Genomic DNA, 27,013 nt, shown 5'->3' on the forward strand with positions numbered 1-27,013 from the left:
CTGTGATTTAACTGCCCTTTTTATAGCTTAGCTTTTTAGTGTACATGCAATGTTTCTCATGCAGTTTTCTTCCCATGGGAATCCTTTAAACATAATGGCCTCTTTCTTAGTACAAGTTTAGGCACCTTTGCATTGCACATTCCTTGCCAGATGGACAGTAAGTTTTACTCGGTCCTGTGAATCTATCTTACTGCTATTTTTACAGCACATAAATATGCAACTGTTAGACCATAATGACTCTGCAGTAATGGGTATTATGTTTGTGGATCTCAACAAATCCTTGCTGGCAAGTGCTATGCCTGAAGTAATCACTTGTGTACCAGGTGGAACTGAGGGCAGCAGGAGAAAGTTTCAGATCATCTGTTTGCACCTGCTGCCACAGATTGCACAGTTCGTACTGTATCACTCACTGGACAGCATCTCCAGCAAGACTGGACTGTCATGTCCCCAGAACAAAAAACCAGTTCCCATTCCAGTCTTCATTCCTCACTCCCACCTACTAAATGCTGAATGATTTTCAGTTTTATAATTTCAAGAACCCTGGTCTTTAAGCAGGCATTCCTATGCATTACTACTGCTAATTTTATTGTGAAAGCATGAGCTTTTGTATGTCCCTGCAATGTTTCTACATCTCAGGAAGAAGGAAGCTGTTGTGGCAGTAGACTAGTACTGAAGATATGACTGAATTCAGGGGTTGTTCAGGTTTAGGTTGGATGTTAGGAAAAGGTTCTTCACCCAGAGAGTGGTTGGGCACTGGAACAGGCTCCCCAGGGAAGTGGTCATAGCACCAAACCTGACAGAGTTCAAAAAGCATTTGGATGATACTCTTGGGCACATGGTGTGACTCTTGGGGATGGTCCTGTGCAGGGCTAAGGGTTGGACTTGATGATCCTTGTGAATTCCTTCCAACTCAGAATATTCTATGGTTCTGTCATTGTGTGATCAAAACTCCCCAGATTATACCACTAAAGAGTTGTGAGCATTTAACCACAGTGCAATTGCTTGTAACTTCTGACTGCAATTTGGGAAGTGTGACTATGTCGTTAATAAACTGTGTTTCATCTGGTGAAATTTTTTTTATATTTTGGACTAACCCATCCATACTGTCATTCTGGTGTGTCAAATTCTTTTAGTTATTCTTACCAAGACTAGTAAATTGCACATTAAATGTGGAATTCCCTATTTAGATCTAGGCAGGTTTTGGAGACACCTTATTTTCTTCAGATATCTGTGGAAAGAGGAAGGGAGGGAGATGAAAAATGTATTTATTGAGTTCTGGCGTCAGCATTAATTAATTCTATATCCATGTACAGCAAATATGTAGTTTTACCTAGATAGGAAATCAGATTCATGAAACTACTAACTGAGAAACTGGACCCCTTTATCCATGGGAAAGAAGGGAAAGAGAAAGGGAAAGGGAAAGGGAAAGGGAAAGGGAAAGGGAAAGGGAAAGGGAAAGGGAAAGGGAAAGGGAAAGGGAAAGGGAAAGGGAAAGGGAAAGGGAACTCCTTGTTTCAAATAATACTTGAGTATTTCATATTTTATACAAAGTCAAGAGCTCCCTCAGGAAGACGTCAGGGATGCCTTATAATGCTTTGAAATTAAATTGTTCTCTAGGCAGGGAGGAGATTCAAATCCTAGCGCTCATCATACCTGGACTGTAAACCTCTGTTTAGGATACTTACTGAAAGGAGGTGAAAAACCTCACTGCTAGGAGGGATGAATTACTGATAAAAACTGGAACAGGATCTTGCAAGGGCAGCTGCCCATGTTCCCTGCTCCCACTGGAGCTCTTTATCACTTGCCAAACATGGCTCTCTGGAGACAAGACTGCAGTCTCCTGAGGGGAAAAAAGAGGATGCTAATTGGGATCTTCACCTTACATGTGAGCATCCTTATTCCTGACAGTGGAACCATTTTTGAGGAACAGACTCTTCACATCTTTACCTGATTTTCAGGAACTCCCATACTGTCTGTTTATGCCTGTATTTTCATCAGAGTGGCATGGAACGGGCTATGTGAATCACAGTGCAGTGGTGCTGTTGCTGCTTTTATTTTCATCTTAGCAAGAAGAATTAAATAATACGTATTTTGAAGTGACCTGCAAGTATTTCTCCTGTTTTTTTCAATTCAGCTGTCAAATTAAATTTTAAAAAGTGTGCAGTGCCATTTCTATTACTACACTTTCTATTCAACACTTTGTCTCCATCTGCAAGTATTTGTCTTTGTTGCCCTTATGATTGAAAATCATAGAAGATATCTATTTTTAAAAAGAAGCATAAGTTTATATTTGAAGGCATATTTTACTTCTGAAAATTAAAATGATATGGCCTAAATAATACGGCTCAGTGTGCCTAATGCTAGATATATTTTTTCTCCCTAGCCTTTAAGTTTTGAAAGCAAGAAAAGCTATACCTTGAAAGTAGAGGGTGCCAACCCCCATCTGGAAATGCGTTTCCTGAATCTGGGTCCCTTCCGTGACACCACCACCGTCCACATCAGCGTGGAGGATGTGGATGAACCCCCTGTGTTTGAACCCAGCATCTACTTTGTGGAAGTGCCCGAGGATGTGGATATTGGAACCACCATACAGATTATTTCTGCCAAGGACCCAGACGTGACCAACAACTCCATCAGGTCTGTCCTCTCTTTATGTGTTCCCCTATGAGTACTGCCTGGTATGTCTGGTTGTTGAGGCAATGATGGGGTTGAAAGAGCACAGGAGGGACTCTCTCCTTTTAGCCAGTAGTATTCATCAGTGGATTTAGTCAAACCAGACCTCACACCGAGGGGACTATCAAAGCAATGAAGGAGCTCACTCTTTTCTGTGGTATGGAGAGCATCAGCACCTAGCCTAGCAATGAGCCAGTCAGGCATGTCCTGATAGCGTACATTAAAAGCCAACCCTGGACTCTCGTGCATTTGCTGGCACAAAACCTGACAGCATTGCTGAGAACTTGCTGCCATACCGATGGTAATCAACTTACTTGTCCTTTCTTCCCCTTCTGTTTCAAAGGTTGCCTTCATCAACAGCTCAAATACACAGCTACTTTTGGAGTAGATTGAATGCATGCTAATAAATATTCACAAACTGCTAAATTATCTAGTGTCTGGTTAAAGCTTCAGAGCTAGATATTCCCCTAAGAAAGGTAAAGGTGTATTTACAGCCACGGGAGCTTCATTGCTGCATCTCAGCAAGGAACCAAAGGAGCAGATTTGTGTGATCACAGCACTCTTTTCCACAGTGGTTGCCAGCCACTGCCAGCCCCATTTATCAGAGCAGACTGTTCTTCTCTGAGGCCAGACCACATACTAGTTTTCACAACCTGCAGAAGCTCCTAGTGACTGCACATTGATTATCCCAGCAGGTTGGCTGCTTCTCTTATCTGAGAGAAGTTTTGGGTGTTGACCTGCTGTTTGCCTAACCTTGCATCAGTCCAGCTCCTGAGATGTCTGTGTTCAGGAACAGTCCTGGGAAATACAGAAGGAAGTTCAAATATTGAGTATTAGGAGTTTTGAAGAAAGTGAGATCTAAATGAGCAATTCTGTGAGCTAGGAGATCTGAGAAGACACAAAGCCTGTTTTTCGTAATGATATTGCTCTCTGTGTTGCTACTCTAATTATTTTTTTCAAACCTGCCACTTTAATATACCTATTCCTTCTGCCTACATTATAAGGTTATCATACTTCTCATGACAATGTCTCAAATTCCTCAGTAAAACTATTATACTGTCTGCATTACAATTTCATTACCCTAAACTTTTTTCCATTTGCATCCTATTTTGCTGATTACTGTCTAGCATTATCCAAACACTGCAATGCAAACAGCTTTGTGCTAATCTGCCAAAAAATAGTATAAGAATAATTCTGAGGACTATCAGAGGGTTCATTGCTCATTGTTATTTTTAATGAGGTTTTTCTTAGTTTTCTTCAGAGCTTTGCAGTGACTCGATGAAACTCGAAACAACACTCCACAAAGCACAGAATGCATCACCCAAGATACATTAAAAGAAAGTTGTAAATATGTACAGACTCTTTTGTAAGTCTGTTCCTTGACAACGTTCTTCCCCTTTTCTCCCCATCGTCCTCCCTTTCCATTTCCCTTTCTTTCCTCATTCCTTCCCTCCTTTTTCCCCCACACCTTTTACTTACAAAAATAAGGACTGAGGTAAAGGAAACAGAGGGATAAAAAGAATAAATACCATTTGTAATGCTATCTAAAATGCAGATGTAAAGAATTAGTTCTCCTTTCCTCTCCTGTGGTCTCCTTCCATCCATGCCAACTCTGTGCAGTATCAGTCTGGCAATGTGTAGTGGGTTGACTTTGGCTGGACAGCGAGTGCCCACCAAGCCACTCTATTACTCCCCTTCCCAGCCGGACTGGGGAGAGAGTAAGATGGAAAACAACTAGTGGGTTGGGATAAGGCAGTTTATTAAAGCAGAAGCAAAGTGAAACTTGTGCATGCAAAAGCCAAGAGAAAGATAACATAGTTTATTCTCTACTTCCCATGAGCAGTGATGGTCGGCCACTCCCAAGAAACAGGGCTTTGGTACGCCTGATGGTTTCTCAGCAGGCAGCCACTGGAGACAGTGAATGCCCACCCTCCTGCTCCTTGCCTCAGCTTTTATATCTGAGCTGACGTCATATGCTATGGAATATCCCCTTGGTCCTTTTGTGCCAACTGGCCTCTTTGTGTCCCCTCCCAGGATCTTGCCCTCAGCTAAGGAAGGAATGTTACAGTGCTAGTGCTGTGCTCAGCAGTCACCAAAACACAGGTGTGTTATCAACACCCTTCTAGCTGCCAATGCAAAGCACAACACTGTGAGGGCTAATATGGGGAAATGAACTCCAGCTCAGCCAGACCCAGTACACAGTGTTTTAGTCTTGCTCTGCCTTCATTTTGCACAGGGCAAGGCAAGATAAGAAAAACAATAATCCCAGATACATACTTTGTTGCACAAACTGAATTCCATCTGAAATTAAAACTGCGATCTGGCCATTTTTTCAAGGACTGAGAAGTCAGGACATATTTTGGAAGGGCTCCTTAAACACAGGGGAACTCTTAAATCCTCATTTTCCCAGCAACCAGAACCTGGCTCCCACACTGTGAAATTCTGGTGGCTGGAAATATTCCATGATTGTTTTTAAATGATTCAGGAAGATTATCTAAATAGTACAGGGGACACAAGCGTGCAGGAGCAGGTACTATTAACAAGAGAACTTCGGTGGAGATTTCAGAAAAAGACTCCACCTGTGCCTCTTGACACTGGTGATTAATTCCACACCACTGATCATAAGGCTCTATACAATTTCAGATACTTGTTGGCCTTAAACTGTCAGAGAGAAATTCTTTTTATAGCCCTCATACAAGAATAATTATTATAGCAAAATACAGGAACACCTGTACTTATTTCCTAAATAAATCAAATACCTGAGAAATCTCTTTATTTAAGAGGAGATGGAAGGACTGGGAAGGAAAGGGATGCAAACCAGCCATCCCTCCCTCTTTGATTTTTCTGAAAAAGAGTCTAAAAGAATTTGCCAACAGCATATCTTCATAATATTTTATATCCCAGTTTAGAAAGTCCCTGTATAGTAAGTCACTATGTAAAGATCAGGCTGGCATGATTATTGCAGTGAAAGCATTCCTGCTGAAAGGAGAAAATTCAGAAGAATGATCCCTGTTCAGCATCTGTTAAGATTAAAGCTTTCAATTCCCATCAACAATTGATGAAAGAACCAACAAAAAGGACACTAAGTCTGGGGTCTATTCTAGGCTGTGACCTTTACCTAGGCACATGTGTGGCTTTTGTCAAAGGATCCCTTACCATGCTAACAGTTAGCTAGGAAGGCAACTTGTACAAACTGCTGTTAAGAGCAAGTTGATGCATATGAAGGGTACTGAGCATTTTACACACCCTGCAAAACCATCCCTCTGACCAAGTACAGCAGTGACATCTGTCAATCAGATGCCTCCCTGCCCAGGTTTTCTGGCCTCCAGGTAACACCACAATCCTCCATTCACTGGTGCAAGAAGCTTGTTCCCAGCACTAAACTGACATGATATTGGCCAGGCAGGTTTAGTAATTATGATGAATCAACCTCGCAGATGGAGTTGTTTTTCTGACTGGATGATGTGAGAAAACCACTCATCATCCCCCTTGTGCTGACACAGCTCAATCAGTAGGATGCTCCAGGATGCAGGTGGAGTTTATTCCCCTGAAGGAGGAGAGAATACAGAAGTACAAGGAAGGGAACAGTTCCTTCTCATCAGCCTAGGTGCTCAGAGAATGAGCTGATGTGAAGTCATTTTCATCCTGTCTGAATTGTGCCTAAGGAACGGGCATAATTATTTTGCTTAGAAAAAGAAATCACACTCCTCATTGGCAGATTTTCTCTGTAAAGCAGATGTTCCTGTGCTAGGCTGTGCTTTACTTCAAGGCTTCTTCCTCTAAATCTTCCTGTCTTCCAGCTCCATTCAAGTAGTACTCCCCATTAAATGCTCGTTAGCCACATGAACTCCTAGTTTTTCCAGCATCTCACTCTGGACCTATACAAGTCAAAGGAGCTATGGAAGAGTGTGGATCTGCTGTGAATGGCGGTATTCCCGTTGCTGGATACTTTGTTAGCTATAATAAACAGTTTTCACTAGGGTTTCATAACATTTTTAATATGTACTCTTGCAGATACTCGATTGACAGGAGCAGTGATCCGGGACGGTTCTTTTATGTCGACATTACATCAGGAGCACTGATGACTGCAAGACCTCTTGACCGGGAGGACATTTCTTGGCACAACATCACTGTGCTGGCCATGGAGCTGAGTAAGGATAATGCAGATTGTACATAGATTAAAGGGATACAATAGACAAAGCTGGCTGAAAGACCTGAATTCAGCAGTTCACATATTGTTATGCATTGAGCGGGAAGCCATATTAACTGAATTACTCTTCTGACATCAACAAGCAAATACTGCATTTTATTTATTTTTTATGCTCATTTTCACAGTGTGGTGGGAGGCATAAAGGATGGCAATTAAATGCAGAGTCCTTCTTTTTCAGATCGTTAGTATTCCAGGGATTTATTTAAAAGTCTTCCTGATGTGTTTCTGTCAGAATCCTATCACTTCAGAAGGGCTAGGCAGCTAAAGCAGACACTGCAAAGGCTGCACAGCTGCTGGAGCTACCAATCGTACCTGGGAGGATTGAGTGGTGCAGGGACTGGTAGGCAGCAGTGATGCTACACTGCTAGGTCACTAGTTGAAGTCTTCTCTGGTTCAGCAGCAAGTAAATGACATTGCCATCTGCTTACTACATAAATAATTTGGGCCAGAGTGCTTTGGGATCTTCGAGTGTGCTGAACTCATTGTGCTTTTGGGTTTTACAATGCGCTAAAACTCAGCTCGGTATTCATTTGTGACAGATATTTTTCAAGGCTATGAGAACAAGGAGATGCTGAGCATTTCATGGAGTCAGTATGAAAAATTTAGCTGAGTTTGAAATACTCACAGATGTGAGCTTCATAAAGGAGCTTGTGATATATAAGCAAATAAAAGGTTCACCGAGTCTTCACCTGAAATCTCTTTGGTTCACGTAGCTTTTGCTCAGGATCTCAGTTTATCTACTGAGGAGCAGCAGCTTTTTAGCAGCTTGCTGCCAATAGCTGAGTCATTCCTTGCATCTGAGAGAGCTCTCTGCACATCTAGGCTGTGCCAGAGATGGTGGGGCAGTTTGAGAGCAACAAATTTTCAAGAAGCTTGCCCAAAATGCAGTCGGCCAACTTGGAAAGTAGAGGGAGTATTTCACAAGAGTTGAAGTGACTCTGCCACATATCTGCAGGCTGTTCCAGAACATGGTGCCTTTCTGTCCCTTTTAAGTAGTGAGAGGGAATGGTGAGATGATAGGATCTCACCTCCATCTATTTTGACACCAGTTTTATTTTCAGCCACCAATGGCCATTGCTATTCCATGTACACGAGTCTGTAAAAGATGCCACTGTAGCAGCACTTGAGGGTAAGATTAATATGAGGGCATGTCTTCCTTTGGTTCATCCTCCATCAGTCCTTTGTCAGTTTTCCTTTGTATATGTGCAGAACAATATTTTAATTTAGTGAATACTTTCAAAAACATCATAGTTGTGCACTTCTGATTAAAGATCCTAATGTTAAAGGTTAGATCAATATTACTAAAACTGGCAGATATTCATCTACCATGATGATAGGTGAATTAACAATATATATGTATGAATATGTGGAAAGCTGAAGGATTAAATTAAAAATTAGGGATAAACAATGTAGTTTGAGTATTATCTCAATGACACAATGTGACACATTACGGAATACAGTACATTGAACATTTAATAAAACTCTCTATTGTTTATATGATCATATCATTTCTTGCTATAAAGGGAAATACATTTGGAGATAAATGCATAAAGTGGTATGGCTACAAAGAAGATGAGAATACTAATTATAAAGAATTTTCTGAATTTTTGCACCTTTTATGACCTCTTCATTTTTTTCTTTCTGGTTAGAGTTTCATTTTATCGTTAAATAAGGGGGGGGAAGGGGAAGATGATTTGGGGCAGAAAAACAGAGTAAGAAAAACAAATTATCTTGTGGCCACTTAGTTTGGAATTTGTGAAGATATGTGAAATGATGTATTGATTTACTAGCAAAGAAAGCTAATGAACCAGTGGAACAGAAACATCACAAATGATGTCATGCAGAATGTAAAATTTTCATTGCAATTTTAAGCTTCACTGAAAGCTTTTCTGTACGATTTCATGTGTTATTACGTTTTAAACCCTTCTGTACAAAGTATCAAAGACTTGACACTATCTTTTAGTTCAAGGAACATACATTCTGAGCAAAAGCATATCTAAGCTGGAGAATTGTCATTTTTAACAAGCTCTAAATAACAAGTCTTTCCTTAAAAAGAGTCCCTTCCTAATTCGTACCACCAGGACAGAGGCTCAACAAGTAGTATTGCCCAGTCAAAGGCCATGAAAAAAAGTTAAGGGGCATTGTCTGAAACTTTTGTTATAGAAATAGTTCCATAGGACTGAACGAGGTTGGAGTCTTTTACAGAATTTGTTTGTAAAAGATAGGATTAAATGGGAAGCTAGGGTAGACTGAGAGCAGCATTTGCAACTTCATTCTGAGTCACACAATCCCCAAGTGACCACAGTTCCCAATGGGAAAATGTCATTTAATGCAAGCTAGTAGGAAAAAACCTGCTTTACCTCTTGAGCAGAGTGAGGAGCAGCCATTTCCCCTTCCCATATATTGCCTTTCTTTACATTATACCTCCTCCTTCCAGATAACCCCTCGCAGGTGGGCAGCGTCTCTGTGACAGTGAAAGTCCTGGATGTGAACGATAATGCACCAGAGTTTGCAAGATTTTATGAAGCGTTTGTTTGTGAAAATGCCAAAGCAGGGCAGGTGAGAAATATTTGTAACACCAGGGGCTGGGAAGGGGATGCTGTCCTACATGGAGGCAGCATGCCAGAAAGAGTGAGTGTTGGAAAGAGGGCTCAGCTACCCACAAGTTTCCTCTGAACTCTCAGCAGCAGCTGTTTATGCTTCATTCCAAAGGCAAGCATATTGCACTGGGATTAGCATCATATATAGCACCTATTTTTTCTCTCACACAATTTTTTTTTCTCCTACAATAGTTTCTAGGCTCACTGTACAATACATTTCACAGATGAAATAAAGCCTTCCGCTGGGCAGGTGCCAGCAGGCAAACACCTGGTTTGTCCTGTAGCAGTATTAGAGAGAGAATTGTTATGAGAAGTGCCACAGAGTCAACCCCGGCCACATGTGACAGACAAGTCTTACTCTTAAGTGTTACAAGAGCCTTAAGCACAACTGGACTTATGGGAGTTGGACATAATATCAGCTTCAAAGGGGTGCCAAACAGAATATGTTTTACTGTGAACTGGAGATGACAGAGAGTCAAAACAACACAAGACTTCCCATTCCATACACTGTAAACCAGCACCTTCAAGCAAGTGGCAAAGCCTCTCTTTTCCAAAACTCCATCAAAGCCCTTGAACAAGGTGGCTGGTGTCACAGATGGACATGAGCTCACCCTCACTGGACCTGGTGCAGCTCTACTGCTGATCGTTTGTGGGGAGGTGACCTCTTGCTTCACCACCCAGGGTCCACGGTGGTGACTGGTGCCTCCTAATGCAAAGCTGACTAGCATAGTTTAAACACATAGACACAGTGCTCATGATTTGTGAGGGTTTGCTGAAGCTTCTCCCAGCTCTGTGAAGTGGAACGAAATAGCTACTCACTGCTGGAACAACTGCCCTCACAACTATCATATACAGGATACTTTCATCTCACTAATTTACAGAGGTTCTTAATAATATAGGCAATAGAAATCATTAACTAGACTTTTTTCCTGGTTTTGAAGGGTGAGTGTCCTAAATAATAAACTCTCTGAGCTTATTGCTGTGTACACTAATTTGGACTACTTCCTTCAGCAGAGAAAGCCAAATTCTATTGCCACATCTTAAGAAGTTATGAAATCAGTTTTAAGGTGGTGAATATGAATTTATGGGTCTGTCATTTGCCTTTGAATCCCAAAATAGCTTTCAAGTAAAAGAATCCAGACGAAGATTTATTCCTTGTCTAAAAAGAATGTTTATTCAGGCAGAGCCATTGTGCTTCAAGCTGTTAGACCTACTTTATAAAGCCTGTATGGGTGAGGTGACAAATTGTTTGGTGGATTTAGCATTGTCTTAGTTTCTCTATTTTGGTTCTACTTATTGCATATGCCGAGTGTCTGCATGGTTGGCTTTTCTTTCTTTCTTTTTTACTGACATTGTGGGAAGGATTTTATTGATTTAAAATTAAAAGAATGGTAAAATAATCAATGTGACATTCTTTTCTACCTGCAATATGAAGCTGAAAATAAGTATGGGCTTTCTTACAAGCTCTGTAATGCACAAGGAGTCTTCTGAGAACGCTGGGCCCTCAAAAGACAAATAGAAATGTGCAACAGAAGATAGGGATGCATGAGAGGAGAGTGTCTGTTATTTGAAGCAAACTGAGTATCTCCTCCTTTGTTTAAAAGGGATGTGCACGACCAGATGTGCATGACCACAGCAAAACAGATAAAGCCTGAAAGGTTTTGAGTTTCTTCTTGATTTATCCACTGTACTTCTGGAAGACAATTTTACTGAAATGCTCCAGTTGCTTATATTTATACATGTAAAAAATGTTATCTCTTTATTCATTCATATTATGAATATTTTGCTTCTCACCTGTTTCTACTTTTTTCTTATATACTGTAGCTGATCCAGACAGTGAGTGCCATCGACAGGGATGACCCGCAGGAGGGTCAGCACTTCTACTACAGCCTGGCTCCAGAGGCAGCCAACAATCCCAACTTTACTTTAAGGGACAATCAAGGTAATCAGAGTGGACACAGACAGTTAGCTGCTCTAATTTCTAATGCCTGAGTTGGACTTGAGAAGCTGTGACTTACAGTGTGTGATAAGACTGCCATTTTAAATAATACCAAGTGACACCTGCTCCTTAAAGGCAGTAATAAAATGGCATGTTATTTAATACACTTGAAGGTTATATGATATTTTCTTCTCTATAAATATTCTCTAGCAATAGGCCACTTTTCCTTCTTTGAGGAAATGTGCCAGTGTTTTGTGCAAATTCAGGTCTTTTGGTCAGGCTGCAGGCATCTCGGATTATCGAAGTGGAAATTGCATTCGTTCAAAAGGAGATGCTTAAAGGTAGGATAGTAACTGGAACTAGAAGACAAATCTGAAGGGAATTACATTGCTCTTTTCTTGTACTCTTCATGTTTTCTCCCAGGCACAGAAAAAGGAAGAGTTCTTGTACTGTTCCATTCTTTACCCCCAAGCACTTTCTTTCTTCTTCCTTGCACATCCTCATTTCCCTAAGGAGAGAGGGAAGTAGGGAGGACTTGCAGAGCCTTGAGGGGGGTAACTTGGTGTACAGCTAAAGGTCGGTGTAAGATGACCTAAGTAGAAGCAGAAACACCAGTGGGTAGACTCATGGCAAAGCACTGGAATTTCAGCCTCCTAATCAGTGGAATTTGCTTCTTTGGGGAAGCTTTGGGCATTTTGGAACCTACAGGAAAGACCTGCTGCAGCAGCCCTTTGCATGACTCCTGTTGAAAGAGGACCTCCATGGGCAGACAACGGTACTGAGGTCAGGTCCACATCAGTCTTCATTAGGAAGGAGGGACAACCTTGAATGACCTGGTGCAGAGCTTTGCAAGTCAGTACTGAGGGGCTGGGCTTCAGTAGGAGTTTAGTGTGTAAAGCAAACAAATCAGCAAGCAATTCCAGAATAAATGGGGAGAAAGACCGGCCACCTACAGCGTACATGACCAGCCTCCAAGCCTGCCTTTGCTCCCACACATGCCTACTTGTCACATTTACTTTCATAAGCCCCTATCTAGGCGTCTCTAGGCATATGAAAGAACAACATAGAGGCTCATAAAGAAGCCTGTGCCTCCACTAACCAAATGTGTCTTAAAACACGCTACTTGCAGAACCTGGGCCTTCCTCCACACTATGTTAGTGCTTTTTCATCCCAAAAGCCTTTTTTTCTATAGTCTCCCTGAAGCCTCCCCACACAGTTTCTTGCATTTTTATCCCCTTCTTTCCCCCCTTGTCTCATTCCTTTTTATTTTTGAATATATAGCCAAAATAACTGAACAAATATAACACAACTATTGCTAAAGCATTTGGCAAACCAGGCTCATTTCATCCTCAAGGCATTGTTCTAAAAAAAGAAACAAAATTCCCAGCATCAGATGCACTTTTTCTGTCTAAGGCCATACTTGCAATAATTTATAGTGACAGCAGTGAATGAATGGCTGTACCTCCCACTCTCTATAAAATACCATTTTTCCATATATATATAGATAGATATAGATATATATCTATATATCACAAGAAGCTTAGGATACTATTGATTACTAATTTGAAATAAAAATGTTAAGTATCAAACCACTGACTATTTGAAATATCCACACTTTGGGCACCACAATATAAAAAAAGACATTAAGCTATTATAGAGGGTCCAAAAGAGGGTGGTGAAGGGTCTGGAGTGGAAACTGTATGAGGAGCAGCTGAGGTCACTTGGTTCAGCCTGGAGGAGACTGAGGGGAGACCTCACTGGGGTGTTCAACATCCTCATGAGAGGAATCAGTGCACTCTCATGACCAGTGGCAGAACCTGAGGAAATGGCATGAAGTTGAGTCAGGAGAGGTCTAGGTTGGATATCAGGAAAAGGTTTTTCACCCAGAAGGAGGCTAAGCACTAGAACAGGCTCCCCAGGGAAGTGGTCACAGCACCAAGCCTGTCTGTGTTCAAGAAATGTTTGGACAATGCTCTCAGGCACATGGTGTAACTATTGCAGTGTCCTGCACAAGGTCAGGAGTTGGACTCAATGATCCTGATGGGTCCCTTCCAACTCAGTATATTCTGTGATTCTATGATTCTGTGATTCTATGATTCTATGATTAAGGAATAATTTACTGCCTCAGCAATCTGGACTGCAGTAGTCATTTTAGTAACAGTAACTTATGCTTTTATTTTCATCTAGTGGCCACTAAGAACTATATAAATCATATAACTTAGGCACAGAGGAGGTAGCTATACTCTATGTCACAGGGTGACAGGATAAGTAACAGAACCCACTTTGCTATTCACATGCTATGCACATAAACACAAGGCAGAAACACTTCCCAGGCTGTGGGAAGGCACCATTAAGATTAGCAATTGTGCTGATTACTTGGTTGTCCAATATAGCAGTCAGAGAAACTGCAAGACATGTACCCTTCTTGGCAACAATTAAAACGTTGATTTTTAGTAAGCAACACATAGATCACAGTTTGCATTCTGATGAGCTGTTTTACATATTTCTTTGGCCCTCGTAATTTTAGTCTCTGAGAACTTTTTCAGTCTATTCATTCTCTGCATATCTTCAGCAGACAGAGAAATCCTATTGTTCTCCTTTATAGATGGGGATCCGGGCTAAGGAGAAATTAAGCTACTTACACGCCTGATTCCCTTTGAGTTCAGTAAAATCAGTAAGAGATACATACAAGTGGCTCCCCAAGGCCATATTGGATATATGTGATGAAGCAGGGAATTGAGCTAGAGTCTCCTTCCTCTTCAGTTTGTAGGGCAAGCCATTTCCCCCACTTCTAATTCCAGCTGAGACCATGTTGGGAAAAAGTTAAAAAAAGAGGCTTGCTGTAAGAATGGGATGAACAGCAAAACAAGCTTACTGCATTTCCAGATTAAACTCTGAGCTGATCTTCTGTTGAACCTTAACCACTGCCCTCCATCTTTTGGAACCAGGAACTGTTGAAAACAGTAGCCATTTAAATGGGTGCAGGATCAACATTGGTGTCATACCACCACCAGGCCTGTCATTGGGAGCCTCTGGCAGTCCTCTGCATTGCAATTAAATTTGTCCAAGGAAAATTTTTAGCTATTTCTTCCTTTCCTAATACTGTGGTCTCACACTTTGGCAGAATGCAAAAACAGTGAGCTGAAAATACTAAAGCAAAAGTGTGATCCTTTCCTGAAGCCAGTGGTGTCCATAACGCCTGCTTCCTTGTGCTCTTCCTCTCACTCCTGGTGAAATATTTCTTTATATCATTCCTAACTCTTCTTAATCATTACAATCAGTTTTTAAAGACCAATGGAATTTCTGAGCTAATCATCCCCAGATACATACTTTCTGTGTACAGATACATACAGGAAGAAACCAAGCCTTTCCTGTGAGAAGAGTGGTGGTTAGCTCTGATCTCAAGGTTTGGACCTACAAGTTAGTTGATTCCCCTGACCCCTCCAGGGTGGTACATCACTTCCAGTGGGGCAGAAAACTGCAGGAAGATGGTGCTCCATGGCTTGTTCTCAAAACGACATGAAGACACCAGCTGCATGCCCATGGGAAATTTGGATTTCACCTCCTGATCATACAAATGTGGAACCTTCCGTGCTGCAATCTTCAACATCTCTGTTGAGTGGAATAGCTAAGTGCTACCATCCAGCCTCTATGAGCCAAAGATACTGCACTGGAAGCTGTGATGAAAAATATTGTGCATTCTTGTCATACCTACTTCTATTTTTTTTAATATTATGCGGCTTTTATGTCCTCACAAGCCCTCTTCTCTTGATAGCTGGGGCTTAGCAGATATCAAATTTGGAATAAAATTGTGTATTCCAGTTTCTTCCATTCTGCACCACATTCCAGCATGTCCTTCGCACTGCACTAGCATGTCAAATCACATTGGCTTTTGATGAGTCACACAACAAGCTTTGGCACCGATGTATTTCAGTTGCAGAGTAACAGGTAGAACAATTCTCTAGGGGTTATTTGGATGCCTGCCTAGCACGAAGCAAAACAAAACAAAAGAGCCAAAATGTAATGCTGAGAGTCACAAAGACAATTTTATCACCAAGAACATTTATGACCTGGGTGAAATGGTCACACATTGAAGCAGAAGGTAGGTAGATTGATAGATAGATAGATTGATAGATAGATAGATAGATAGATAGATAGATAGATAGATATGTATCTTTCAATATTAGATTATAGAAACTTGGGTTTGGCCTGAAAAAAAGAATAAATAAAGACACTTGAGATCTCTCACTAGCTGATTTTGCACAGCTTCAGTCAAGTTTGCTGGCTGTGACTTCTTTTACAGGCAAAGTATGACCAGCTTAGAATAATGAAGTCTTTTTCCCTCACAAAGAGCAATTTTACATAAAATGAAGATTTGCTGTCACCTGAATAGAATTTTTTACTTCTATTGTAAGTGAATTCAAAGAGAGTGAGTCTTTCACCTGGGAAAGAGAAAAGCCACCAAATTACTACAGTTAAGATGACTCAAATATTTTCATTGAAGTAGCATAAATGCAGGCACTTTGTCATTTTCTGCCCTTTGGGCTGCTTTTTCTCATGCTAAAACTGGCCCAGTGATGGAAAGATGTGGTAATAATAGCTGGGGAGCATGTACTAAAGGGCACAAGAACATCCTGAGGAAGAGAAAGCACTCGTGCCTGTCCCAGGAAAGAAGAGGGAAAGGTTTGCAGGAGGCAAGGGCTCCTGTCCACAGCACAGCTCTTGCCCAGAAGCAATGGGAGGCACAGGGTACTGCTCTCTACTGGGTTTTGGGACACATTCCTGAATCATGGGATCATTTATGTTGGAAAAGACCTCCAAGATCACTGAGTCCAACTGTTGACCTGACACTGCCAAATCTGGCACTAAAGCATGGCCCTAAGTGCCCCATCTACATGTCTTTTAAATATCTCCAGGGAAGGTGTCTCGACCACTTCCATGGGCAGCCTTTTCCAATGCCTGACCACCTATTTATTGGAGAAAGTTTTCCTATTACCCAATCTAAACCTCCCCTGGTGAACTTAAGGCCATTTCCTCTTGTCCTATTCCTTGTTACAAAGGAGGAGAGACCTATCTGTGTCTGTTCATACCCACTGCACATACTCAGAGCTGCATGGCATATCAAAGGTGAAATAAGTAAACAGTAACACATAATCAGTTTTAAGCAACTTTGGGATTTCGTCTTGCACCTAGTGGTCTTTCCTCAAAGTTCCAGCTCTTGGGATTGCATGTTTTAATGAGACACTACAATTTCACTGTATATTCTCATACAGACATGCAAGTACACTTCAGAATTTTATGCTTTCACGGTAAAAGCTTGAAATGTCATTGATGTGCAAGCAGAACAGACCTTGAGATTCCTTTTAAAAACATGTCACAAATTCAATCTAATCTCACAAACTATGGAACCCAACATCTCCACACTTATGCGTGCCAGTACTATCTGATGCCATAAGATTTTCAGCACAAAGTATGGAAATTGAAGCATAATTTAAGTCTAGCAGACAAGTCTAGCAAGTCTAGTTTGAGTTTGCATATATTTCTTAGTTGGCTGTATATAGCACTCCTCATTTCACTCCAAAAAGACATCAAATAGTTTCTGGTGTTCAGGCAAAAGTAGATAATATAGCTGAATTTATCTGCATCTAACCTGAGTCTCTGCTCTGAAAAAAAAAAAAAAAAAAACAACCAAGATTTAAATTTTAGCAGTGAATGGACAGAGAAATAATGAGAAAATGGAACACTCCCATGTCAATATTTTAGTTTTTTTCACAGTCTACTTGTGATCAGGTTTCTTGCCATTTCCAAGTAGCAGTCCCATTGTGCTAATCCGTCTGGGAACAGCTGATCAACATCCTGCATTTCAAACATAAAAAATGTACATTGGTAACAACCTGGAGATGCAGATGGTCAGACTGTGACCTCTTATGAACCACTGGAACAGGAAACAAAACTAAGCAGTAAAAGAAACTGCATGAAAGTCATCTCCCAAAAATGCCACACATCACAGCACAGGCTTGCAGGTCTACCAAAGAGGAAAAGTACCTGTGTTCGCTGTTCATCTTTGCTGACCCAAGATATGTAGACACGTTTGTAAAAAAAGACAATTTTCATGCAGGTTCCTTTAGACTTCCTGATGAGCCAGATTACATTGGAAACATTCAGTCTTGGGCTTTCCAAAAGTCTCTGAGGTCAAAAATCTTGAAAGTTAGCACTGACAATATCAACACTCATCTCCAAAGATTTTGCCTTGGTATTCATTAGATGAGAACTGAGAACAACTTCGTGAATCCACTTGTTTTCTGATTAGGAAACTTGGTGCACAGTCTGAGGAATTTGGGGAAGGAGGTAGACAGGAATTCAATTGCCACTGAGAAATTTTGACATTTTAAAAAGCATGTTGAATATGGAGGAAAAAGCCCCAGAGGTAGCAATTTCCCTTGAAATGACCAACAGCAACTGGCTTTTAGGTCACTCTATTACTATTTTTTTCAGCAGCATCATTTTGATTCCTTTTGATTTAAGTTCTGATAAAAAACAGGCAGTTACACTAAATGAAGCAGAATAGTCAGATCAAAGCAGAATAATTCTGACAATGATGACACAAAGCATTCTGACTTTTTTCAGTAGCAGAAGTACTAATGAAATTGCATGTATTTCACTGAAAAAATGTTTAGTTGCAAATTTTCAACTCACTGCTGCTTTAGGATAGCAAGCTGGGTTTATTTCCTTTGTCTCCTTGTTGCCTCAAGCAGATAACCATGCCATGTATCAAAAAACATAAAGAGTACCATAACATGTCCACAAGGGTTATATACCAGCATCTCCAAAACGGTGGCAACATCTAAGTGTGAGGCCTAGAAAAGCTGCTGAGCATGAACAAACAGGGACAACAAGTTGCCTTCAACTGTTCTTTTCTGTCTTGCCTTCTGAAAGCTCTTTTAGCTAAATCTGAAGAGACAAGAAAAAATGGATGTGGGTCTGGGGCTGATTTTTTTTTAGTCTTCCTTCTCTGTTGAATGTATTTGCTCTGAATATCAGCTATTGTCTCTGTTTATTTTCTGCCCTCAGACAATACAGCGTGGATTTTGACAAGGCGATCTGGCTTCAGACAACATGAGCAAAACACGTTCTACCTGCCCATCCTGATCAGCGACAACGGCCGCCCTGTGCTGAGCAGCACGTGCACGCTGACCGTGCATGTGTGCAGCTGCGACGATGAGGGCATGGTGATGTCCTGCAACGCAGAAGCTTATGTCCTCCCTGTCAGCCTGAGCAGAGGGGCACTCATTGCCATCCTCGCCTGCATCTTTGTCCTGTTAGGTAAAGCTTTGGCTTCTTTTTGACAGGGGACTTTTCAGTTCTGCCCAGGGTGTCACTCATCCACCGAAGGTGTAGGACACAAATACATACACATGCATCTATGTGTGTGTGTTTATATAGACACACACCTACTTAAAGGGCCAAATCAAGGACCATATGGTAGAGTCAGCTGCATATGGCTTCAGACTTTGAGCTGTAGGAATAGGGGAAAACTATGGCCTGCAAATATTTCTTCCAGATGTCCAAAGTGCTAGGGTGTCTGACATGACTATGCTTTCCTGAAAGGGGTAAGGCAGGAGGAAGTACTGACAGCTGTGGCTGAGGATAGGTTACTTTCTCATCCTCAGCAGTTTCTGATCATATGCTCCCACAGGAAACTGCAGTGGTAAGCCCCGTTCCATCTCTTGTCTTTTGTCAAGAGATGTCCCCACCTCCATCCTTTTTGCTTGAGACATGTCATGTAGATGGTGGCTGTGCTGCAATACAGGGGCTGAGCATCTTTCATGAGTTCTGTCTCCACAATTAAAATTCATCCTTTCCTTGCCCAGACCTTCTATATCCCCTGTTAGCTGTTGGTATCAAAAACACTTCAGTTTCCTCATTCACTCAAGTCATGAGATATAGTTCAAAACACACATTCTCTGAAATTTCAGGGGACCCAGTTTGAGGAGCAGTGAAGTAAGATACAGGGAAAATTCTTTTAAAGTGCCTCAATTCTGGCTCTTCAAAGGACCCTAGATACCTCAGTTCAGAATTTCAGCATCCAAAATCTTTGCTGAGCTCTAGCTCTGGAAATAGAGTCACAAAGTGATGGCACGTTTTCAATAGCAAAGGGCTCTGGTGCTTGTATATCCACTTCTTCCCATGCTAAAAAGCACAGAGAGGATGAGGAACACTGGCACTGTAGCACTGCAGGAGGCCTGCAGATAAACAAAAAATTCTTTGGAGCAGACTAAAGGGCTAGGTCAGCATTTTGCTATGTAGGCAGACATGACCGTAGTGCCTTAGCACCATCCATCTCTGTCACATGCAGTGGGCAGCCCAAGAGGCATCTCCGAAGCAGGCTGCAAAACCCAGCCTCGCAGCAGAAAATAAAAAATCTCTCTGGAACTGTATGACACTAAAGATAAACTGTTACTGATCTGTGAGGTGGCACCTTAAAATGGCTCGAGTATCACTACAGTGCTTTGCAAGCATATATGTGTCCTAAGTGTCACCAAGAGTTAAGAATTTAGGTGCGATAAGGGACAAATTAGCAGGACCTCAAGTTATTAATTTTGACTCTGGGGTGGGGGATTTCTACACTCCTCAACTTGAAAACATCACAGCTCTTTAAATCCAAGGGGCTGGTTGGGCTCTCCAAGGGGAAAATAGGGCAACAGAGAGTCTGAAGTGCTGGTGAGATCTGCCTCCTTGCTGACAGCCCCGTGTCTTGCTTGCCTCCTGCAGTGTTGGTGCTCCTCATCCTCTCCATGCGGCGCCAGCGGAAGCAGCCGTACATCATTGACGAGGAGGAGAACATCCATGAGAACATCGTCAGGTATGATGACGAGGGTGGCGGGGAGGAGGACACAGAGGCCTTTGATATTGCTGCCATGTGGAATCCGCGGGAGGCTCAGCTGGTGGTGAAAAACCGGCAGGACATGCTCCCTGAAATAGAGAGCCTCTCCCGATACGTGCCTCAGGCATGTGTCATGGACAACAACGTCCACAACTACGTGCTTGCCAAGCTGTATGAAGCCGACATGGACCTGTGGGCATCTCCCTTCGACTCCCTCCAGACATACATGTTTGAAGGGAACGGCTCGGTGGCAGAGTCGCTCAGCTCCCTACAGTCAGTGACGACAGACTCAGACCAGAGCTACGACTACCTGACGGACTGGGGGCCGCGCTTCAAAAAGCTGGCCGAGATGTACGGTGCCACAGACAGCAGCGGGGCTCTGTGGTAACAGATGAGGAATGGCAGAGGGCTTTCCACGTGAAATGGTGTCCAGTTCGGTCCATTCTCATCAGATGCTTCCATGGACATGGGTAAGGCCTCCTAAAAAAATAGCAATACGGTGCTTGGATGAGAACGGGAAGAAAGGTGCGAATGAAGGTCTCTCTGGATCAGCTTTACTCAGTTAAATTAAGTCACATTTTTTAAACTATGAGAACCAGAAGGAAGAAGGTTTTTTCCTGGTTTTTACTGCAAAATTGGAGAGCTCCACGTCTGGAATACAGTGACATTACTCTCTCTCCCTCATCCTTTCTCTCCTCCTTGTACACGGCAGCTTGCTGAGCTCTATACATCTGGGTTCAAAGATCTGTAAACTCCAACTGTAATCTTCAACTCACCAAGAAATTGCCACACAAAAAAGTTGTTCCCCATTGGTTACATGTTCCCCATCAAAAAGGAAAAAAATTGCTTGCTAACAAGAGAAAAAAAAATCCACAAAGCAGAAAATTGAAACTGCAAGTCTCAGAGGGCTCCTTGTAAACTAAACCTCCTCTCTGTTGCTAACAGAGTCCTTTTTTAATCCTCTAGAAACAAGGCTGAGGTTGGGGTTTTTTTTCCTTGTGACTGAGAGGGCTGGGGAAGAGGCTTGGAATTTCTGCTCTAATTTAATGGCTGATCTTTGAGTCATTGGCATTAACACTAATCCATCTCCTACCAAGTTTGTGTAAATTTATTCTTGGCTCTTTAAAACCATGACTCTGCTAAACTGCTCAGAACAAAACCAGAAAATCTGCCTCTTTTGCACTGTAGATGTCTCTTCCATGTGCCAAATGTGAAGATTAGATTTTGCCAATGAAAGCCAAATAAATTTTAAAATAAGAAAAAGCTATATTTGGTAACTACATGGGTTAGATGGGCTTTCCTAATCTGTGTGAGGTCAATCCAAGGGATGTTTACATACTGTAGATAACCTACTTGAACAAATGCAGTATTATAGACCAATAAATGGATGTAAGAAAATTACATGTAAAAGTTTTGTATATTTGTTAATTTTGGTAATAAATATGATGTACTGCATACAGTACAGTACCTTAGCACCTCTTTTAATAAAAGTTAAACAGAAAGGAAAGTCTGATGACAAATTATTGACTACTTTGCACACAGCAGTTAGTGTTTTTACATGCCTTGAGCATCAAGAAAAAATGGTTCATCAGCATCGTGTCAAGGAGACTAGTCTTCAGTTTTGCAGAATCGAGCAGATTGTCTGCTTCTTTTATCACTGTTCACTTGGACGTTGCCCTGAGCAGTGAATCAGCCCAAGTACAGCCCACCAGACTAGTTAGTTTTCTATTTCAGTCATGCTGAAGCCAAAAGAAAGTCTTGGCTGATTTTTTTGAAACATTATGGCTGGGGCATTGATAAATTTGGAAACCAGTTACACAGCCCTGACAGAGTCTCATACCTTCAGAGACATGAAAGACTGTAAGATGAAGTAGCCATTCATGATCATTCTTACTCTGCAATCAAAGTTTTGCGTCTGGATCTTATCTTATCTTTTGTTTTTGTTTGCATGTGTAAATGAGAAGAGCTAGGGAAATTACACTAACACAAATTTCATGGGAAGTGGCAAAGGACTTCTGAAAGCAGAACAGTCTGCAATGAAATTACAGATTTCCTTCTAGTTAAGGAATCTCACTACCTCAAACTGCCCAAAAAAGAGATGTGCAGACATAACAACCCAGTTAACCACGCTTTTACCATGGGAATACCGTGCCCCGTTTCTGTTGCAGGTGTGCACAACACACTGCAGTCTCTACTTTGCCTCATCGTAGACTGTACTGGTTCAAGACCAGCTCCTTGATTCCATAGACTCAGTACAAAGTTGTGCATCCCTGGAGAACCATGCACCCACCGAGGAAAAAAGTTTTAGTGATATCTCATTTTCTCATCTGACGCAACGAAAATCTGTGCCTTCGCAAACATAATATGCCATGGGTTCTGCTTATCACCTGAACATGCTTTAGACCATTGCAGAAACAGCACTGGAAATTATTTTATAATGATTCTTTTACTTATACCATAGCACTCACCTTCATATATCATGTTGATTTTAAAACACTAGACAAAGAACTGCAACCACCATGATTAAGGAAGTGGTGGACAGGACACAAAACCACTGTCGAGAGACTTCGAGAGCTTCCTTGTCTCCTGCCACCAACAGAAATCACAGAGCTTAAGGCAGAAGGACATCTATTCCATTACTTTCCTGTCTGAACTAAACATCAGTTTTATATATTTTAAGTAGATGACTGTTAAGGCTCTGTAACCTGTCTAGGTGGTCTTCCACTGTATCAATACACTCAGTGCTGAAAGCCTTCCCTGGGAAGTACTAGGCATTTATCCCTTGATGCCATACAAGCCTACAATGCACACAGATGACTTTGTCCCCCCATAGAGCTATGGTTTGGTATTTTCAGACTCTTACTGTCTCTCCCTTTAGTCACAGTCTACAGAAACAAAAAAGGCTCCATATAGTTCTTCATATCCTGATACCATGATGGTTTAATTCTCCTATTGTAAGCAGAGTGGGACGATGGGGCATAACAATACATTCCAGCATCAAATTGCCTTCAACTTTTTTCATTTACTGAGAGTTTCCCAGGATGAGCTGCTTCACGATCTGTTTCAACTCCACAGAAGCCCCAGAAGTGGTCTCTGCAAGACAGGCTGGGACCAGGTTCCCAGGCTGTGTATCACCCAGCGTGGAAGGAACAGCAGCCCATTTGGTGGGAGTTTGCACTCACGCCACAGGGGAGCCTGCAGGAAGAGCGAGTCCTTAGTCCACCTTCCTAAGCTGGGTGTCACTGTTAGGCTCTCTGTCCTCAGGTTTGCCTTAACTTGCGAGCACAGTCAATAGCTGCACAGCTTGATGTTGTGACACTTACCAGCTGGTGTTTAGTAGGCACTTGGCAGACTGGTGCTTTTTTTCTCCCATTTTATGGAACAGGTGACAGTGTTTTTGCAGTCTGTGAAATGTCTATGCAAACAACCAACACTTGCATCTATCACATTCCAACAAACAAAACTGAAGAACTCACTGCTTTTACTGATGAGATACATAAAAAGGATCCATTTTCAGACACATGAGGACTCAGCAAGCCCAAAGTAGAAGAGGGGAGAACACTCTAAGCCCAAATGAAATATATGGTGCCACAGGCTGTCAGTGAAACAAGCATGCTGGTCACAGAGCTCCTCAGCCTCCTGCCCTTGGGTTCCTCAAGGGCAGGCCTGACCATATGCATGAACATTTGCTGCACTACATAAAACCTGCTCATGATAAACAGCCAGGGAGTTCAGCCTGCCATGGTGGTGGAGGGACTGGGCTTCTCCACACCACCAGACACCCCCAGGTGACAGTCACAGTCATGCATGGGACCCACACTCTACCCACTGCCCTGGTCAGAGATGTCAGAGGGCCAGGATAAGATCTCACATGTGTTCACCAGTGTCCCCAGTCCCCTTGTGCTCCAAGGTTGGTTTGAGTGTATAGAGCTTTCACCACTGTTCATTTAATTTTGTACCTCTGATGACATTTATTTCCACAGTTGCCAGTTCTCAGGAAAAAATGAATGGAACAATCCCCTAGTCCATGCTGTGACTGAAAATCAATGGTTCAAAGGAAAAAATAACAGTGTGTGCAAGTCATTTTACTAATTTCAGACACTTAAAAATTGAGCATATGGGCTAAGCAACCCCTCTAAACTCTAACTAACATAGTTAGACAAAGAGTGATTCATTCCCTCTGTCTTGGCCATCTGTATGATGCTGTGCCCCTCTGGAGTTCCTTCTCTCTCAGTTAATGGCCTGGACTCTGGGAATTCATCTCTGCTGCTCAAAGTCTGGTCCTAGGCATAACATTCTCAAGCCCTCTGCTCTACATTTGGTTTTATAAGTGACCGTAGGTGAACATTATAGTCTCAGATGTTTTCTCTGTCATGATGTTTTCACCTATCTCTGTCTTGTCTAGGTAGATTGCATGACCTGCCATCTCTTATACTTCATTGATCATCACACCTAGTCTGGTTAGCAGGCTTCTTTAGGCTGTCTATCAAGAGTCCAGATCCCTTCAAAGCAAAATACAGAACTCAGGAATGCATAAAAAGAGTTAACATTGTTCTTTTTATGGTAAATTTTCTTGCAATGCTGCGTTTCATTTGCTGCTGCATTGCCCATTTATCCAGCTTTATTAGATCCCTCTTATTTTGTCATTTTTCCTCCAGTTTTTATTGTTCTTAATCATTTAATGCTACCATCACATTTACCACTTAAAATTCCCTTTTAGGCCATTCATTAAAGACAATTGTGACACAAATCCTTGGAGACTCAGAAGTTATATTTTGGTCACCTTGAAATATGATTTATTAGTCTGTCCCTGGGTTTTTCTTGATGCAGCTTTCACACAGCTAAAGCTAGAACCTGCTTCATTGCCTGCTGTCTGAGCACAGCTCCCAGGAACCAGGAGGGACAGATAGGTCACGGAGGTCTGTTCTGCATATGCACCACATCTCACTTGTCCTGACCACAAGAGAGGAGGCATGTAAAAGAGGCACAAGTGATGCCTTACAGATTCCAGAAAAGTTCTAACCTGGACAAATTCAAAGTTGAGGAGATTCAGTTGCTTTTGCCTTTATGCTGCCAGGGTCTTATTACTAAAGTGATGTCAGGTTGGATCACTTTGTTTTAGGTCAGCTTAGAGAGAAGTTAGGTTCAGTAAAAACTGAAGATTGCATGTTAGGAAACCCATACGGTTGCAAGCTAATAATGTTGTTTCTCTCCTTCCTCCCTGTGTGAGGATGTGATGCAGCCCATTGCGTCCTGCTCAAGAAATAGCCCTTGGTGTATTCTCTCCACATGCAGATGGTGTAAATAGGGAGTGGGTCTGTCCAAGACATCCTAATTTGTGCCTGCTGACATCTGCAACATTCAGAAGAGGAGGAGTTGTCTTTCACTCAGTTGTGCCCTGTCTCTGTCAGGGCAATGCATATGCCATCAGAGTGTTCCAAGACAGCCACTGCTGCAAAACAGCTGTATCACCTAAGGGATTCGTTCTCATGCGTAAAGGTCAGTGATTTGCCTCTCATTTGGACTGTAACGCAGTAATAATCTGTATTGGTGCATCCTGTTTAAACAGACAGAGGAAAATTAGCAGAGACAGCAGTGAAACTGAGGTGGCATCAGAGCTGTGATCCAAGGAAAACAATAGAAGCTGGGGAGTCTCATTGCCAAACCAAGACTTTAGGTATAGATTTTCAGTTTTGCTTTCTTCTATCATTCTTCCAAAGATCTTGTCCCCATTGACATGCAAGATATTTTGCTGTTGGTCTCAGAGGTGGCACATCAGGCCACCTGCATCCCTGATTCTGACCAGAAGCAGCAGTGCAATACTGGTACTGTTTTTCCCAAGGGACATTAGAGTAATATGGTGCAGGAGGTAGAAGAGAGCCACTTCACGATGACTTTAAAAACTCATGTGATTTCTTTAAGAGCTGATGTAGGAGACAGTACACTGTCTGAATATCATTTTCGGACTTCATTTATTATTAAACCCACCATTAAGGAATGAGCCTCTTGGGGTACATGAATTTTCAAACTCACATCTTAGTATCCATAGACCAGTTCCATGATGACTGATCCTGTAACTTTTTCTGGACACAGTACTCCAGCTATGGCCTCACTAGGGCTGAGTAGAGAGGGAGGACCACCCTTGACCTGCTGGCCACACTCTTCCCAATGCACCCCAGGATACCATTGGCCCCCCTGGCCACAAGGGCACACTACTGGCCCATAGTCAACTCATCCACCAAAACTCCCAGGTCTTCTCCACAGAGCTACTCTCTAATAGGTCAACCTATACTGATACTTTGGGTTATTCCTCCCCAGGTGCAGAACCCTACACTTGCCTTTTTTGAACCTCTTTAGGTTTCTCTCTGCCCAGTTGTCCAGCCTATCAAGGTCTCACTGAATGGCAGCACAGCCACTGATGGTACCCACCGGGTCTCTAATTGCCCCAGATTGCCTTAACCTGGTCATCATTCAAATCAGTTAAGATGAATAAAGCAGAAAACACAAGAATCCCCCTTTTCCTTAAAGAGTAGAGCTATTTGCCTGTGGATAGGAGAATTTTTACAGCTTCACAACCTTCCTATTGCATTCCTGAGACATAACATGTATCAGCATGAACTTACAGAGGAAGTGTTTCCAAGCTCAGAATAGAAAAGTTATTCTTCTTCCAAGCACTAGTGCTAACACATTGGTTGTTTGGCTTTATT

General features: G+C 42.0%; 1 protein-coding gene across 2 annotated transcripts in view; it reads left to right on the forward strand.

The window, feature by feature from the left end:
* The window catches only part of CDH20 (cadherin 20), a 119,726-nt gene extending 97,913 nt beyond the window's left edge, over window positions 1-21,813 (forward strand). For both annotated transcript variants that reach the window (XM_050321787.1, XM_050321796.1), the window contains exons 7-12: window positions 2,384-2,637; window positions 6,688-6,824; window positions 9,321-9,442; window positions 11,308-11,425; window positions 18,494-18,745; window positions 20,195-21,813. In XM_050321787.1, the coding sequence (XP_050177744.1) occupies window positions 2,384-2,637; window positions 6,688-6,824; window positions 9,321-9,442; window positions 11,308-11,425; window positions 18,494-18,745; window positions 20,195-20,694 (1,383 nt within the window). In that variant the 3' untranslated portion in view covers window positions 20,695-21,813. The remainder of the gene's footprint in view (window positions 1-2,383; window positions 2,638-6,687; window positions 6,825-9,320; window positions 9,443-11,307; window positions 11,426-18,493; window positions 18,746-20,194) is intronic.
* Window positions 21,814-27,013: the final 5,200 nt, after the last annotated feature.

The sequence above is a fragment of the Myiozetetes cayanensis genome, unplaced genomic scaffold (assembly GCF_022539395.1).
Source record: "Myiozetetes cayanensis isolate MyiCay16 unplaced genomic scaffold, myiCay2020 scf1, whole genome shotgun sequence".
In the NCBI taxonomy this organism is placed as follows: domain Eukaryota; kingdom Metazoa; phylum Chordata; class Aves; order Passeriformes; family Tyrannidae; genus Myiozetetes; species Myiozetetes cayanensis.